The following is a 17,567-nucleotide window of genomic DNA, read 5'->3' on the forward strand; positions in this document are numbered from 1 at the left end:
AGGAGAGGACAAGAAACAGTGGGCACAAACCGACTGAAGACCACTTCAGACTGGACATAAGGAAAAACTTCTTTACAAGTTAAGTGCCGAAGGTTTGGAACAGGCTTCCCCCAGTGGTGGTACAGTCCCCCACCCTGGAGATCTTCAAAAAGCTTCTTGACAACGCCCCCCACCCCCCACCCGGGTCATCTGACCCCAGCAGTCTTTCCTGCCCAAGTGCAGGGGGGCTGGACCCAGTGATCTGTAAGGTCCCTTCCAGCCCCTAACATCTATGAAACTATGAAACTTCCCTTGTCCACCACTTGCAAACTCATGCCCTGGGCTCCCTATTGCTTTTGCTCTGTGCTCACTGTAGGCAATTGGGATCTGTCTGCTAATCCCAACAATCACATTTTCTGCCATGCATGTGTGGCATGCCAGGAGGCATAATTGCTGGGGTTGGGGATCATATCCCATCAAGCCAGCAGATGAACATCTGCTAACCTCCTAAGAGTGCCATTGTGGCTTTTAAAGCACAGCCTTGCTCAGCAGAGGTACTGAGCTTCAAATGGATGTTTCCTGTACATGGAGGTACTTTTCTTTCTCTTCCTCAGCCTTCTCTTTTCAAAGCCAACCTTTTCTCTGTCTTTTTTTCAGATGACTGCTTCCCAGGGAGGAAACCAGAATTATCAGTCCCTACATGTCCCAAGTAAAGGGAATAACCATTTGACTTACCCTTGTACAACTGTCCAAAGAAGAGCAAAGTTTTCTGTTCATATTTTATCCCTCTATGGCTTAAAAGACCTTCTTCAAAATGGGCACCTATACACATGCCCAACACCTGCTCTGATGCATTCTAATTGTAATGCATCGGAGCAGACTCAATTCATTGCTCCAGCAGCCTCGGCATCATGTGTATTCAGCATCCCCATGCTTCAGAATGATGGTAGGGGCACTTTAACTAAACCTGTTGAACAAACTTTAGTTAAAGCACACCTGCCACCATTTTGAAGTATAAAACACTGAATACACAAGATACTGTGACAGTTTTAATTAGAGTGACTCCCAAAAGACACTGTAATTAAAGTGCTTCCTGCCCACCCAGGAACACGTGTAAAGATGCCCATTCTGAGTTAGTAACAAAGGTGCAGAATTGGGTTATAAGTTATATTCTTCCATTTCACTCATAGTACATTTCTAACCAAATTAAAAGTTTTACCAGTGAAATGGGCAATCATTTTTTCAGTTCTTTTTTCAAAATCTTTTAGGTACTGGGGAAGAAGGAAGCTAGCTCTATATTTCTAAATGCTAGACATATTCAATGTATAAAACATAAATACATACAAAGTATATACAAACTCAGTCCTCTCTAGACGAGTTTCACAAAACTTCTGGATTATCTTTTTAACAACTGAGAGTAGGCAAAATTTTTCACCATTTCCATACACCAGTGGCAAAAAGGGGTCAGATTTACAAGGAGTAAACCAATGCAACTTTGCTAAAATCCACTTGCAAAATTCAGTAATGGTTGTTTAAGTTAAAAGTTGGATGTAACATTGTCAATAATATGTGAGTGTCAAAGTAACAGAATTCACAGGTAAAGCAACTTTATGAATGCATAGTATGAAATGTTCCCTAATTAAAAATTGTTTTAAATCTAAATAGACAAGCTAAACAAAGCCTGGCAGGACAAACCAGCAAAGAAAAGTGAAATAACTCATGTAAGATCACACATTGGGTCAGCGGCAGAGCCAGGAATACAACCCAGACTCCTAGTCCAGTACTCTGTCCACTGGACAAAAATTGGCATCTACATTTAGCATATGATAGCATAGGCCTATACAATGTCTTGAAAAATAATTCTTAATATAACTGAGCACAGCAAAGACCTGTATAGTCATATTGTATTTTGGTTTTCTTAAATTAAGCAGATTTCTCCTATCATCCCACTTATTGTAATTATTTTTCTTTGATTATTTTTTAATCCAATCCAATGCAAAATGTATCTTGGCATACAAAAGCTAGCTGACAAATTACAATACCCTACCTTAGGTATAATTTGCATGAATAATTATGTTCAGTTACTGTAAAAATGAAACATTGCAAGATTATAGAATTTACTTTGTTTTTCTGAATCTTAAATGTGATTCATTATTCTGAAAAAGCAAACAATTTGTAATAAAATTTAAGCTCTTTCTGTTAACATACCAGACTATCGTACACAGATTTCCATCCATCCTTCAGCCGTATAAAATCTTTACGAATCTTCTTGAAGCATGGCAAATCATTTAGTCGACAGATTTCATCCCATGCCTTCTGAGGAAGCCAGGTGCAGGGATTAGAGAATGGATTATCCAGCCCTATGCCACCAGTTAGCAAAAACTTCCACTCACTCTCATTAATCTGCAGTTAAAAACAACATTAATAAGCCTGTATAATAAATACTTAATATTGGACAAGTAATGTTTCATCACGTCATGTAGGTAATTGATAGATTTCTCTGAATTTTTGCACTGACACTAGAAATTCTTCTGTGATACTATCAAAGGCACATTTCCAAAAGCTTCAATGGTTTAATTCAGTTTAGATAAAACTCCAAAGCCTGAAGCTGAAGTTATTCCAAAATTTCCTAAATGTTCCACACAAGTACAGGGATGTAGGTTGTAGCCGTGTTGGTCTAAGAACATGGGCAGACAAGGTTCTTTGGGTAAATCTGATATCTTTTCTTAGAATATCATATTTACCCAAAGAACCTTGTCTTTCACACAAGTATACACCTTGAACCTTATCTATGACTAGTGCTTCCTCAAGTGAAAAATTAATACTTTCAGGTGGCTATATTTTTGACAAACCACCTTTGCTGGACTCACTTTCTCATTCCTCCACAGTATCACAGTAAACACAAATAAATCAGAGCTATGTACAGAAGATAATATTTTCCAGATTTTGAAGCAAATTTCAGATCTAAATAAAAAATTCAAATATGAGCTTCTAACAAGGCCCATTTGTTTCCTAGTATTCTATTCAGCACAAACCGGTTTAACAAACCTGTACACCCAGGTCCCTAAAATTAGGTTTTTAGACTTTAAGCAGTTTTTTAGCTTTCTGGTCACCCAAACCAATCACCACATACTACTCCTTGTTTTTTAATCATGTGCATTTCACTTTACTATATCATTTAGATGGTTGTAGTGACCAAAATATGTTTTCTGAACCAATAAAAGATAAATAGCCTAAAATATTCCATTGCTAATAGTAATACTGTTCATGAGGAAACGGATATAATTTTAAAAGACTGCATTTTCCTATCAATTTAAAACAATTCTGTGAAAAGTGATCTGCTAAGACTGATTATAAATGTTAAGACACAAAGGGTCTTATTTTTCAGAAAAAAAGCCTTATAAAATTTACATTAAAGTTAACATTAAAGTAAGCCCTATTTTCTTCTCCATTGTAAGAATTTGAACTGTAACTTTATTCTGAAAAGTTTTTAGAACTCGCATTGTACTAACCTAATTAATATATATTCCAGATTGATAAGCATATGCCACAGCCTCACCACTAACACAGGCATTAATAGCTTTCTAGTTAACATACAGTAAATATAATAAAGTAAAATTTTGCAAACTATCTGCAGATGGAATATCATAGGCTGGTTTCATTTTAACTAAAGATTTGAAGACTGCCTATCATCTAGTATTAATTTGGCTAGACCACTTTAATTTATTCTAGGGAATTCACTTAATTGATTTATAATTACATATTAAAATGTTAAAAAACACACAATTATAAATAAGTTTCATGAGTTTGTTTACATATAGGCTTGATTTTCCAGTGACATTATATATATTCCTAAGAAACGATATAAATATGCAGTTTAAGAGCTACAGTACTAAATGGAAAATTATTTTCAAGCACTGACCAATCCTTCATGCTTCAGAAGATTTACTGTTAAACAAAAGGAGAAGAGCAATTTGTCCTTTTCAAAGAGCGAGCGACAGACATTAACATAGAGTGAATAAGTAAAATGATCCTTGAGAATCTTCAGCCTGAAAGTGTCAGAGAGAAAATAAACTTAATGTCACTTTAAAGGCTGCACACTTTGGAAATCCTATTATAAACTACTTAGACCTTGGTTATTCTAATAAACTTTGTGGTCAATTACCCTAAAACAATCAAGGATACTCATTAAATGTGTGCACCAATTTGGGAATACAATACAAAAACATTTCAACAGAATTACATTTCACTACCGAGTGATTTTCTGGAAGGGCAAAGGGAGGGCTACACTTTCCCATTAAAAACACCCAGCAATAGTCTTTGCTTTATATTAATAGTGAAATTTAAAAGGCAGAAACAAATAGCCTATTTTAGTGGCTGTATAAAAGAAATTTCCAATCTTAGCACTCTATTTCTCTTAATAGTATGCAATGTAAATGTAATGAGAACATTGTGCTGTATTAACAGTAACTTCCTTAAAAAGCGAACTCAAGACAGCAAAGTCATTTATTATCTTATAACGCAATGTAAAAGAAGGAGGTTGTATGTTGTGCTCTAGGTTTGAAAAGAGTTCACTCAAACCAAAAACAAAACGATCATGCAGAGGCCAAGAAACTCATTGCTCAAGCTTGCAAACCTATGTAAAATGAGCAAGATGAATGGTCTTCCTAATCTGCAGATAGATACCGGTGAATGTCAGATGGATTTGTGAAGACAACTAATGCCTTTGCACTGTTCTTTAGGATCACTTTTATTTTGTGGAAATGCTTCTTCTGAAACTGTGCTACCATGAACTGACTTCTGACTGGGAAGAAATTTGGAGCTGTCTACGGTCTATGTAGACTGGAAGGTGAAAGGCTTTTTTCTTGACAGAGTTAAGAATGGAAGAGAAGCATATCCAAGAGTTTTTCTTTTTTCTTTCTTCCTTTCTTTTTTTTCTATCTTTTTACTTCCCTCCACTCTTACACCATTCAATATCTGTCGATATCTAACAGTATAGCCAATCCTGTTTTTTAATTTGGGCAATCGTTTCAAAGGATTTAATAATATAACAGCAGTTTAGCTCAGATTCATTCTACACATGAAAAGCTGAAAGGAGATAGCAGCACATGATAAAATGTAAGACAATGTATGAAAGTAAGTTACAGTGTTTACATTAGAAAATGATTATAACAGTAATCTCTGTTAACAATAACAGAGCATGTAATGGAAAGTAATGACTGACTGGTGCGGTGGCCCAAACCCAAATTTTCCCATGAAAGTCATTAATGCTCAGGAAATCCTCTGTGCCTTGCTTGTTCATGCACAAGTAAAATCAGGGCCAAAAAAGAAATATTTTTTTTCTCACTTTGTTGGATAGAACTAGAATAACAGGTTTAAACTATAAGTTCTTTCAGCCAGCTCTATATTTTGATAACTGGTATTAAATTCCATTTGGTAAAGACCAGTCTTGAATTTATAACCCTAATAGTACTTTTTTTTAAAAGTACTTTTTAAAAAGTCCCTCGAAGTATTGTGTTCTGACTGAAATGCTTAGCAAACAATATTTGTAGTAATTGTAATACAATGTGGGGCTGTGCACAGTTACATCTGGCTTAAATAGAGCTCACGTTGCTGTACACTTTATCTGTTGTTTAGATATGTCACGAAACAGCACCAAAAATCACCATTACGCTAGGTTAGCTGCATCTAAAAATACATGTTGACGCCTTTTTATCATGGTCAACTTCGTTTTATTGTGGTAAACTAGACCACCTCCAACATTTTTTATTGTTAGCGTGGCCAATTGTTCCAGCAAGATTATTTTTTATCGTGATAGTTTCAGGATGAGTATTCTTACACACAGCTAAAATTGCCATTTTCTCAGTTCCGACATGATTTGTCCACAAGGTGCTGCTTGGGTTCACCGAGAAATCCAGGTAATTTCTATTGTAATGTGGCCATTACACACCAGGGGGAAAGGGTCAAAATTGTTCTTAATATGTATTGGGCAGTTCATCTCGTGATTGAAGAATCAGATTAATTACAATTGATTTTTGTTGAACTAAAACCTTTTCCTGTTACTAAATTGTAATGTAATTGTAATGTGCAGTACAATACAACTGTAATTGTAATGTACTGTACTCATCTGTGCTGACTCCAGTTCTGCTTTTCGCAGGCACTACACTCACACCGCCGTATCCTCAGATCATATAAATGAGTGGCCTATTTACCACACATACTCACAGATCACCACTTCAGGGCACTGTTGAGAGAAGCACACAACACTGAGGCACTGGGGGAACTTTGGGGGGGCCAGGGGACCACTAAGACCCTAGAAAGAGGCAAGACCCTCACCCCCCACCCCACTTCTAGGCATGCGGTAATTGGGAATATTTTTCTAAATTGTCCAGACTTCCACAAACCCCATCATGTGGCCTTGGGGAGTTGAGGGGGAAGGGGTTAGTTGCCAGTGTATAGGCAGGCAGTTGGAAATTCTGGGAGCAAACCCTAGCTTGTGGCCTGGGGGCAGGGGGGCAGACCAAGTGAAATATTCCATGTCCTTCAGTGTACAGGCAGGCAGCTGGAAACTGGGGGAGAGAACCCCATCATGTTGTCTGGGGGGTGGGGGTTGGGTATTGTGTGTTGCAGAGAGCAAGTGAACTATTCCATGTCCTTGTGTACAGGCAGACAGTTGGAAATTGGGGGAGGGAACCCTATCATGTGACCTGTGGTGGCCCAAAACAGTGGATGATGAGAGCAGGCCACTTGCTGCCAGCAGGGGGTCCCCCACACCCCCAGGAACAGTCGGAGGAGGACTGGCTGGGAATTTTGAATTTTTAAATGTTCCAGGGACCTCAGAAATGTGTGTGCATGTGGGGGGGGGAGGGCGGAGACTGTTGAACAGAGCAAATAAAGTACCTGGCCTCCCAAGTGCAAGTCCAAGCTAAGCAGGCTTTTGCCAATTCTGGGAGAGAAGACTAACATGTAGCACTGGGTGCATGTGGTATGGGTTGGATAGCTACGGGTAGGTAATCATAATGGAACAGGCTTTTGGCATACCAGAAGGTAATGAAAGATTGGGATTTGGTAGTAGGAAAAGGGGGTGCTGAGAAGGATAGATAAAGTAACTTGGTCTTGAACCCGTAAGTAAAGCTGTGTTAAGGTTGCCAACCAAGCTGTGCATGGGGACACCCCAAAGCAACACACAGTAGGGCCTTGTAACAGGAGCTGGGGAGGATAGGCATTGACATGTAAATGGCGTGAGTGTTTTCATGCACATGGACCAGTTTTGCAGGCTTTGGGAACTAGTGGCTGGGGACAGCCAAAATTGTCTCTGTGAACTGCTTGCTAAATCTAAGAGTATGGCTTTCTCCATTCCTAACTGACTAAGTGACAAGAAAACAATAATATTGCTGGCCATAAAAGAGTCAATTCGCAGAAGTCTGTTTCTAGAAGAGGAAACTAGATGATTTATGGAACTGGGCTGGAGTCTGTTCAAACTCCACGAAAGCCACATGTGGATGTCTGGCTCAACACACAGGTTGATGAAAGAACTGTACAAGGTGCTGACATGTTTTGAAGAAGATGAATTTAGGGATCATAAGACTATAGCTACTTGCTGGCCATACCTTATTGGCAATGATCGCCAGATCTGGGCACACGAAAGCAGCTCTAACTGGTGGGAACACATTGTTATATCAACTTGGAATGATGATTAGTGACTAGAGACATTGAGAATGAGCAGGGACACCTTCTTCCACACAGTTAATATGCTGTTACTGCACATTGAGCGCCAGACAACTGTCATGTGGAAGCCCATCGCCCCAGAGAAGCACGTTGCCATGGCCATGATGAAACTGGCCACGCCAACAAGCTTGCACCATGTGGCAAATCAGTTTAGCATGGCTCCCTACACAGCTGGGGTGGCAATAAGAGAGGTCTGCAAGCTGCTGCAGAAACTGGCAGCAAATATATTCATCTGCCTCCATAACCCCAGGGAGGTGGTGGAAGGTTTCAGGACAATGGGCTTCCCAAACTGCGTGGGAGCACTGGACAGCACACACGTTCCTGTCCTGTCACTGTGCCAGAACAACTGATCATTTGTCAACAGAAAGGGATTTCCTTCAGTCATTCTCCAAGCTGTAGTGGATCACCGAGTAAGATTTACTAACATTTACACAGGATGGGCAGGATGCACCCAGGATGCACGTCTTTCGAAACTCACCACTGCCTAAGATGATGAAGAAGGGCCAATATGCCCCAGAAATGGAGGAGGTGTCACCTGCAGTGTTTCAGTGCCACTACTTATAATTGCTGACGTGGCTTACCCACTCCTGCCTTGGCTCATGAACCCATACAGGGAGGCAAGTGACTGACCCACAAAAACAGACCTTCAACTACTACCAAAGCAAATGCCACATGACCACAGAATGTGCCTTTGGGCACCTGAAAGCCTGGGGGAAGTCACTGAACTACAGGCTGGAGGTACAGCCAGAGAACATCCCCACTTTCATAGTGATAGCCTGCATGCTGCACAATATCTGTGAAACAAGGGGAGACATTTTCAGTGAGTCTTGGGCCCAAGATTTGAGGGAAGTGAAAGCAGCTGCCAGATCTACACTGAGACAAGCAGGACAAGCGGGGAGGTTAGACATTAAAGCAAACAGCAGGGGAGCTATGGTCAGAAACTGCCTGGCAGCACACGTAATGGCTGCTCAGGTGGGCAAATGTGCTCTGTAACTGTGTACCTTCATGGTTTTTTAATTTCTTTTCATATCAGTTTGGACTTCAATAAAGTCTTTCTGAGAAACAGTTTGGATACCTTTTCTGATAACACAGTCTGGGGGTTGGATACCTTTTTTGATAATGGGTCTAGGGGTTGATGTGTTAACGGTTTTGCTTGGTGGGGGGGCTGGGCTGGGAAAGGAAGAAGTCATTTTCAATGCAGGATGGAGGAGTGCTGTGGGTGTGGGACATGGGGAATGAGTCTGAGGTGGGTGGGAGTGCTCATCAGGTGCCTGAAGACTTGATAGAAGAAAGGAGTTTTAGCAGAAGACTGGTGGGGGGGAAGTGACTGCAGGGACTGAAACGCGCACAGGCACTGAATGAAAAAATTAGTCTCTCTCTCTAGGCAGCCCAAGTGTAAAGCCGAAGTTTCTGAAGTAAAAGGTCTAAAATACAAAGAAAAAAAAGAAGGGATTAATGCTGTATCAGGTGTGCCTCGAAACCAGAGGCATGTTATTAAAACAAAGGGATCAGAGTAACCAGATATGCAGGAAACCGGAACTGACATGCAAATTGGGTAACTGATAGGACAATGGCACTGACAATGGCAATGGCACTGTCAGAGTTAACATCTTCCCCCAAAAGGCAGACTACAGTTCCTTGGACACCTCAGCATAAGATGGTTTCATCCAGTCCTGCAAATTCATCCACTCCCAAGGCCTCAGCAAGGCAGACAGGATGCTCCTCAATGCCCTTGACAGATTGGAAAGGACAATGCACATTCTGAAAGAGAAAAGTCTCCTGCTGATCAACGCAGGGTATGAAGTGATAAACCTCTTGATGGAATTTCAAGAAATCTTTTTATTCTCAAGGTGGACAATGCTGAGAGAAATCCTAGAAGTTTTGGAAGCATTTGAACAAGAGGAAATGTTACATCTGGAGACTGAGACTTATGTCTAAACTTGGAAGAAAACAATGGATAGCTATGGGGAGACAAAACCATGTCTGACTTGTCAGAATCATGAAAAAATAACTTTGCAAGCTGATGAGGACACTGTCTGACTGTCAAAGGACAAAGGAAAAGCTTAGCCATTCTGCAATTTAACTCTGAGGATGTACTGATGATTGACTCTGTATGAAAATAAAACAAAAAATTTGCTCAATCAAAAGAGTGTGGTCACTGATTTGTCACGCTTTTGGATGGTGGGTGGTGTTCACTGGAAACAGTCCTGGATGAGAAGGCAGGACCATGACTACATGATGACAGGGAAAAAGGGATATGCTAAGAGAAAGAGGGGGGAGGGTTAGGCTGCTGATTAATGCCCACTAAGGAAGAGCTAAGCTGTCTTTAGCATATCCATGGTTTCCAATTTTGTTCCCCAAGGCAAAATGGCAACCATCCTTACAGTTGCTCGGTAAATGAGGAATGATCTGGCATGGACAAACAGATTTACAAAGAAAAACTAAACCAATTGCTGTTTTGCCTTGAAACAAACAATGCCAGTATATTTCTCACGGACAGCACCCAAAAATGCTTCGCTGATCAGCAGAAAATATGTGCTGATGCAGTCTTACGCTTGCCGCTGGCTGTGCAGGGGAAGTACATGGAACTGCAACCAAAAAAAGCAACATCGTCTCTCACCACGTCCCTCCACATCACCCCAGGTCACCCCATGCACCCCCTGTCTCACACCACGTACTGACTGCTTATGAGGGCTTATGGTGCCCGCCATCTCGCCCAATGTCCCATCTCACCATCTCAGCACATCTCACCCCATGCCCCCCATGTCTGAACCCACTTCCCCAAAATTAACAAAGCTAGTAGATTTGTCAGGAAGAGCACCCAAAAATGCATCAATGGGTGAACAGCAGAAAATGGGGGGGCAGGGGGAGTCTAATCGAAAGCCACCTGAAAAACTAAAACCCAATTACAAAATACATTCCTAAACTGCCCCCTGCTGTAATTTAGTAGTAGGAGGTCAGGAGAGTAAAATTGTTATGAGATGCCCTCTAGCATCTTTTACTAGTAATAGCACATTAACAAATTATGAGTGGTAAACGCGTTATGTACGTATTATGAGCAAAATAATAATGGGAATCATTGTGGTACAATGCAAGAGTGAAATAAAACCAGATAATATCTTTAGCTAGAAAAACCCGATAATGTATACAAGCACCCTACTTTATTTAACTAAATGCACCAGACATTGCCTACATTACAATTTAACTATACGTCTCAAATAAAACAATAGATAAAAGATAGTTCAGAAAGTGCTAACTGCTGGCTGCTAAAGATACTCTCCCACCTATAAAATTATAGCACTACTCCCTTTCTCTCATCTTTTCTCTGTTTTGTTTCCTGACACCTTCATGATGTAAATACAAGCTCACATTCTTAAATTTGTGCATGTGAGTACACACTCTGAAACTTATGGGCCTACTAATATGCTTAAATAAGTGCCTGCTTAAGCCCTTTGCTGAATCAGGACCTCATGGCATAGCCACTAGGCTGAGCCAGTAAGTGAAGACAAAAATGGTCAAGAATGCCTAGGATCTCTAGGATGCAACATCTGTGACAGTATCTTTATCTTGCCAGTAACAAGGTGAAAATAAAACACAAAATCTTTGATGATTTCTTGCAAAATCGATCTCTTCAAAGCACTTTAAAACAAGGCTGCAAACCTTCGACAATAATCTCTAAATTAAAAATAAGCCATACTCAGGATATGGAGAATGGGAGGGAATTTATCATTAAAGTTTTTTGATTACATTCAAATTGTAGTGGAACCTCATTCATATTTGACACTAAATTCAATTTTTGCAACAAATGAGTTTTAAAATGAGTTTCCAGTGAAGTAAAACTAAATACTGTGTCCAATTAACTGAAATTATGAAAAACAGTTAAGCTAGTCTTCTTGAATTTTCTAATGCTTGAGGGGCTTGTTTTGTTTTAGGTTGTTTGTTTTTTGTTAATATCTGCTTTAATTTTTTTTTCTCAATCCATACTGGATATGTCCATGAGGATGACTTTCTGACTGGCTTCATCAGTTATTTGTATAGGCCAAGAGAGGCTAAAATTATCTTAATTAGATAATATTGCTTGAAGGTTTTTTTATACTTTAATCATGAAGGACACAATTTAATAAGAAATAAAAAGTAGATAACATATGTGATGTCACAGGTAATTTATCCTGTCTTTCTCCCTTACAACAAAATAACTTTTGCAAACAAAATAAATTTACCCCATAATTAAAAAAAAAATTAAAAAGCACTTACATAATTTATTTTGGTTTCCCTTCCCACCACTTTTACTGATTGGACCTATATTTTTAAACATGTTAAAGATAGTCTACTGTGACTTCTAAGGTGTACTGATTTCATTTGTTTATTGTACAAATCAATTTTCCTAAAAGTGTTTACAATGGGTAAATATGAGAGAGCCATATAGGACTTGAATGTCAGTCCTGTGATATAGATTGTTAATGTACCTGCAAGCATACTCCTTGAGAAGGTACTCATACAGCTTGGTTTGAGAACAGAAGACTATAGAACAAAATTGTTATATCAATATCTTTGAGAACATCTTAACTTTTACAATACCAAATAGGGAAGGGAGGAATAAGCAGTAAGTTCCTGAAAAAATAATCTAGCATCAATCTGCTAGGTCTGGGTGAAGTGGGAGAGACAATAACAGAAACAGGTGGAAAGATTTTCTAAAGAACTAAGTTCTAGATTTACATTTAGAAGCAGTTTATTTGATATATTTGGGTGAAGCAGCCTTTCACATGGATTCTTATTCAACTGTATGAACAAAAATCTTAGAGAAAGCAATATAAACAAGATTTGACCACAAAAAAAACCAACCCCACTTGCAAGCCTACTTTAGCTGGGATTCTAACTTGTATGCTCCATCCCTCCTGCCCTGTGATTCTTTGTGTGTGTTACCCTTCCTTGCGTGGTAAGGTAACAAACCTAAAAGCGAAAGATAAGCTGTACTGTTGTAAGGGTTATGAAAAACAAAATTCGATTTTGGGAGGGGTGAGGCTTCAAGAAAAAATACAAACACTGTGTGACTTTTCAGATTAAATTAGTTTCTCCTGCATTCTTCAATTTTTAAAAATATTTAAGATATTTATGTATCACTGTATATACATGAAAGATGCATATATATTAACTAGTCATGAAAGTTATTTACTAATAACTGAACATAACTGTTCAGAACATTTACTGGGTCAGACCACAGGTCCATCTTGCCCACAATGCACTGTGGGTATGTATTTGAGCTCAAAGAAGTTTTCATTTTACTATGACCCACACAGTGTACATACATACTGCCTCTCTAAATCCTCAGTGCCAAAGATATAAATGGCAGTGTAGTGCACAGTCCATCTGGAGGCAGATCTGAATCCTAGAAAAGAACTAGAAGACTGCTTTGTCAAATGAGCATCCACTCTACAAGCTTTTGTTATGGCACAGTACCTAGTGAAAAGATATATGCAGCTCCATATGGTCATCTTTAAATGTCCAGAATAGACGCATTCTATTTTAAAAGAAGGCCACCAAGGTCACTCAGGCTCTGGAGGAAATAGCCCTGCCCACTGCTGGCAGGTCTATATTAGTAACCTAAGAGCACAACCTGGTGTAGTCCGAGTTTTGGTAGACAGCCTTATGGTGAAAATCACTGAGATTTTTTTACCTTTCAGCTAAGAGAGACTTTAAATGATTTAGTTATGCAGGAGAAAGGATAAGTCTCTCTTCACATGAAACACGTGTAATCATGCTTTAATTCTCAGTGAGGCTTTGGGGAAAAAATTGGTAAGTAAATCTACTGACTAACATGAAATGTCATGGCAACCTTGGGCAGAAACTTTAGAGAATCCAGTGGAAGACCTATCCAGGTAAAACATTATATTAAAGGAATCCACCAACAGTGCCTGGATCTCATATGGAAATGCTGACCACCATGAAGGTGATATGCAAGGGCAGATGGAGTGGTGGGCAGGTGGCCATCAGTTCAAATGCTGGATTCATCAAATGATGGGTTCCCCAATGGTGGGGAATGAAAAGGTTTAGGTCTCAGTGAGGAAGAACTCCTTTCAGATCTCATATGGAAAGGAATACCTTGGATAGGCCACAGAACATACCTGAGTAGCAGATGCTACTCAGATGCTACTCATTCACAAATGGATAGTACACTCTGAAAAAAGCTAGGCACTCTTTGATAAAGATGAGGGACAGGTAAGCATGGTTCATCTCTAGTAGAGAAATTAAGATGGCCAAAATGGAGGCCTTGGAGGGAGAAATATCACAGCACAATATCACACTAGGATGCTGAAAACCTAGCATATTTAGTCATGAGAATTAAACATGCTCACCCCACTGTCAAGAGTCATCCAGCCGTAATCTAGACTCGATCATTTACAGTACAATGTAGAAGAAGCTGGCAAATTTTGTGGACTGCCCAAACTGCCATGAATAGCATGTAGCTTTGTCTCTTGAGAAGACCAGAGAACTTGCACTTGAAGATGTTCATGTGCAATCCTCACTTAATAGGGAAATATTCATCCTAATTATCAACACTTATTAGAAGGGAAGCAATAGGTCCTCTAACGGGTACTTTCACCAAATATGGAGTTACTAACAGGAGAATGGCGACCTCCATACACAGGGAATGCCTTCCAGGAGGATAAATTGATCAAAACCAACTACACTTATCATCCACTTATGCTCCATTCTTCTGGACAGGGATGAGGTTTACCTTCTCACTGTTCACCATGAATCTAAAGTGTAGATTAAGAATAATTTGGAGATTCTCTGCTCTCTCCTGGACAGATAACCTGTATTCATGGTCAAAGTAAACAGCAATATTCTATCTTAGGAGGGCTACAACCACTGCAAAAACATTGCAGCTAAGGGACTAACCTAGTATGTACACTTAAAGGGTGCCTATACACGAGTTGGGAGGCTGCTCTGATGCACTGTAATTACAGCGCATCAGAGCAGACTCAATTAATCAAGTCTGCTGGAGCGTGACAATTACCGTGCTCCAGACAGCCTCTGCATCTTGTGCATCAGCGTCCCCATGCTGCAAAATAGCAGCGGGGGTGCTTTAACTAAAGCTTGTCAAACCAGCTTTAGATAAAGCACCCCTGCCACCACTTTGCATCACAGGGATGCTGATACACAAGATGCTCCATGTGCTTTAAGTAGAGCGCCCCCCCCTCCTACCCCACTCATGGAGCACATGTAAAAACAGCCAAAGGTACCAGTTCAACCCCACTGATAGTAACTGCAAGTGTATATATAGGATAGCAGTAAATCTATTATTATTTCGCTGAGTTCACCAATGACACCAAACTTTAGGGCAAAGCATCCACACCTGAAGACAGGCGGGTGATCCAGGATGACCTGGACAGGCTCAGCAAATGGGCAGACGAGAACCTGATGGTGTTTAACACCGAAAAATGGAAGGTTCTCCACCTTGGGAAGAAAAACCTGCAGCATCCTTATAGGCTCGGCAGTGCTACGCTGGCTAGCACTACAGAAGAAAGAGACTTGGGGGTCATCATTGACCACAAGATGAACATGAGCCTGCAATGCGATGCTGCGGCTAGTAAAGCAACCAAAACGCTGGCTTGCATCCATAGATGCTTCTCAAGCAAATCCCGGGACATCATTCTCCCCTTGTACTCGGCCTTGGTGAGGCCGCAGCTGGAGTACTGCGTGCAGTTTTGGGCTCCACAATTCAAAAAGGATGTGGAGAAGCTTGAGAGAGTCCAGAGAAGAGCCACGTGCATGATCAGAGGTCAGGAAAACAGATGTTACGACGATAGGCTGAGAGCCATGGGGCTCTTCAGCCTGGAAAAGCGCAGGCTCAGGGGTGATCTGATGGCCACCTATAAGTTTATCAGGGGTGACCACCAGTATCTGGGGGAACGTTTGTTTACCAAAGCGCCCCAAGGGATGATGAGGTCGAATGGTCTGCAAGACCATTTCATAGGGCATAGGGAAGAATTTCATTACTGTCCAAGCCCCCAAGGTCTGGAACAGCCTGCCATTGGAGGTGGTTCAAGCACCTACATTGAACACCTTCAAGAGTAAATTGGATGCTTATCTTGCTGGGATCCTATGACCCCAGCTGACTTCCTGCCCTTTGGGCAGGGGGCTGGACTCAATGAACTTCTGAGATCCCTTCCAGCCCTAATGTCTATGAAATCTATGAAATTTACATACTACCAAAAACATGCTTGGTGCTTTACAGACATCTACAGGTTCCATCCAAAAGAGAGACTAAAATCTAAACATGTAATGTAAAAGATAAGCAACTGGACAATCATTGTTTATGGCACATACATATTTCACAAAGAACTAGAAATAGTAATAACTAGAAATAGTAATAGGAAATAATTTAAAATCTAGTAATTACTAGATCCTTTTTACATATATAAATAAGTTGTCTTCAAGGAAAATTGACTGACATACAGAACAGCATTTGAAGTACATTAATTAATACCATATAGTCTGGAGAAATTTCTGTGACAATGAAGTCATTAATGGAGGAATGGATGAACGGACAGATGGGTGGATGGATACAGAAACAGACAGACAGATAGTATTAAGTGAGGGTGGAGTATTATCTTTCTTACCTTGTTTGTAAAGCTTCTGATTTTTCTGAATTATCTATAGACATGACAAAAAGGTTAATAAACCATATGAGAGAATATTGGTACATGGGCTCAATGTTGGCTAGATCAGCAATTGAGAAAAACAAAATTGATGAATGAATAGCAATTGGACGGTAGCCCATTCGAGTAGCATCGATCTTCTTTTCTGTCTCTTCAGCTACAGCTTGCTTCTCAGAAATCTCATTAGCCAGAGCTTTGGAAGAAGATAATATCTTAATGGCAGTTTCGTCCTCTAAAATATTTCCTTCTGAAGCTGAAAGAACTTCTAAAATCTTGTCTTCTATTTCTTTTAGTTGCCTAAAAGAAAACATAACTTTTATATAGAAAAATTATAGGCATGCTCCATTAATGCACATGATGTATAGTTAATATATGCAACCCACAGATTTTTCTTTTTTATAAACCATTTACTTCAGAATTAAGTTGTTTTCTCATCTCTTCCAATCAAATTCATGCTTTATTTTGTGTGAACAACTTAGATATATCTTAGAGCGCAAAATGATTCCATGCAAAAGAAATGGGCAACAAGTCTAATATAGACAGCCTTCTCCATATTGCTTCAGGCAGAAAGGGACTCTGAGCATGTACAACCAGAATGTTGTAGCCCAACTCTGGTTCACACATTTCTAAAAAGCATCAGTTAGGAAAATAATAGATTACACCCATGTCCCATTTCCCCATAACTTCTGGAGACTCATCAACAAGCAACATCAACTCAGGGAAAACATAAAAACGGAAGCCAAGATCTAACTACACCTTTAAGGCTATATACTCTAGGCATAGTGAGCTCCAGCAGCACCCTGGACAGAGTGCCAACCACCAGAAAGCAAAAGAATGGCAGGAGGGGCTGGGACAGAAGGTGTGAAGAGTTTTACCAACACCAGCTCTCTCTGCACTCTGGCAGAAGCTTCTACTGAAGCTGAGAAGCAAGCTCATCAAACACCAACTTCAGCAGGAGGCACCAAAATGTTCCCCCTCCAGGGACACATCCATACAAGCACACATGTGCCTCTTGCCCTGCTTCAAACCCCTTTGAGGTGGGGTAACAGGCACATGTGGGAACAAAAAAATGTTCCCCACGCTGCAAACTTGCAGCACAGGGAGAAAATTAGATCCCTGGATATCCAGGGGTCTTAATAAAAAAAAAAAAAAACAATCAACGTTTAAAAAAAGTGGCAACTGGAGGCTGGGTCCTCC

The 17,567-nt window shown here is 40.1% G+C and overlaps 1 protein-coding gene across 1 annotated transcript in view; it reads right to left on the minus strand.

The window, feature by feature from the left end:
- The window catches only part of DNAH7 (dynein axonemal heavy chain 7), a 257,096-nt gene that overhangs the window by 42,421 nt on the left and 197,108 nt on the right, over positions 1–17,567 (minus strand). The window contains exons 50-52 of the mRNA XM_019522878.1: positions 16,332–16,667; positions 3,902–4,028; positions 2,188–2,382 (exon numbers count right to left, since the gene is read on the minus strand). Coding sequence (XP_019378423.1) covers positions 2,188–2,382; positions 3,902–4,028; positions 16,332–16,667 — 658 coding nt within the window. The remainder of the gene's footprint in view (positions 1–2,187; positions 2,383–3,901; positions 4,029–16,331; positions 16,668–17,567) is intronic.

The sequence above is a fragment of the Gavialis gangeticus genome, unplaced genomic scaffold, assembly GCF_001723915.1.
Source record: "Gavialis gangeticus isolate Ggan-Ray unplaced genomic scaffold, GavGan_comp1, whole genome shotgun sequence".
Taxonomy (NCBI): domain Eukaryota; kingdom Metazoa; phylum Chordata; order Crocodylia; family Gavialidae; genus Gavialis; species Gavialis gangeticus.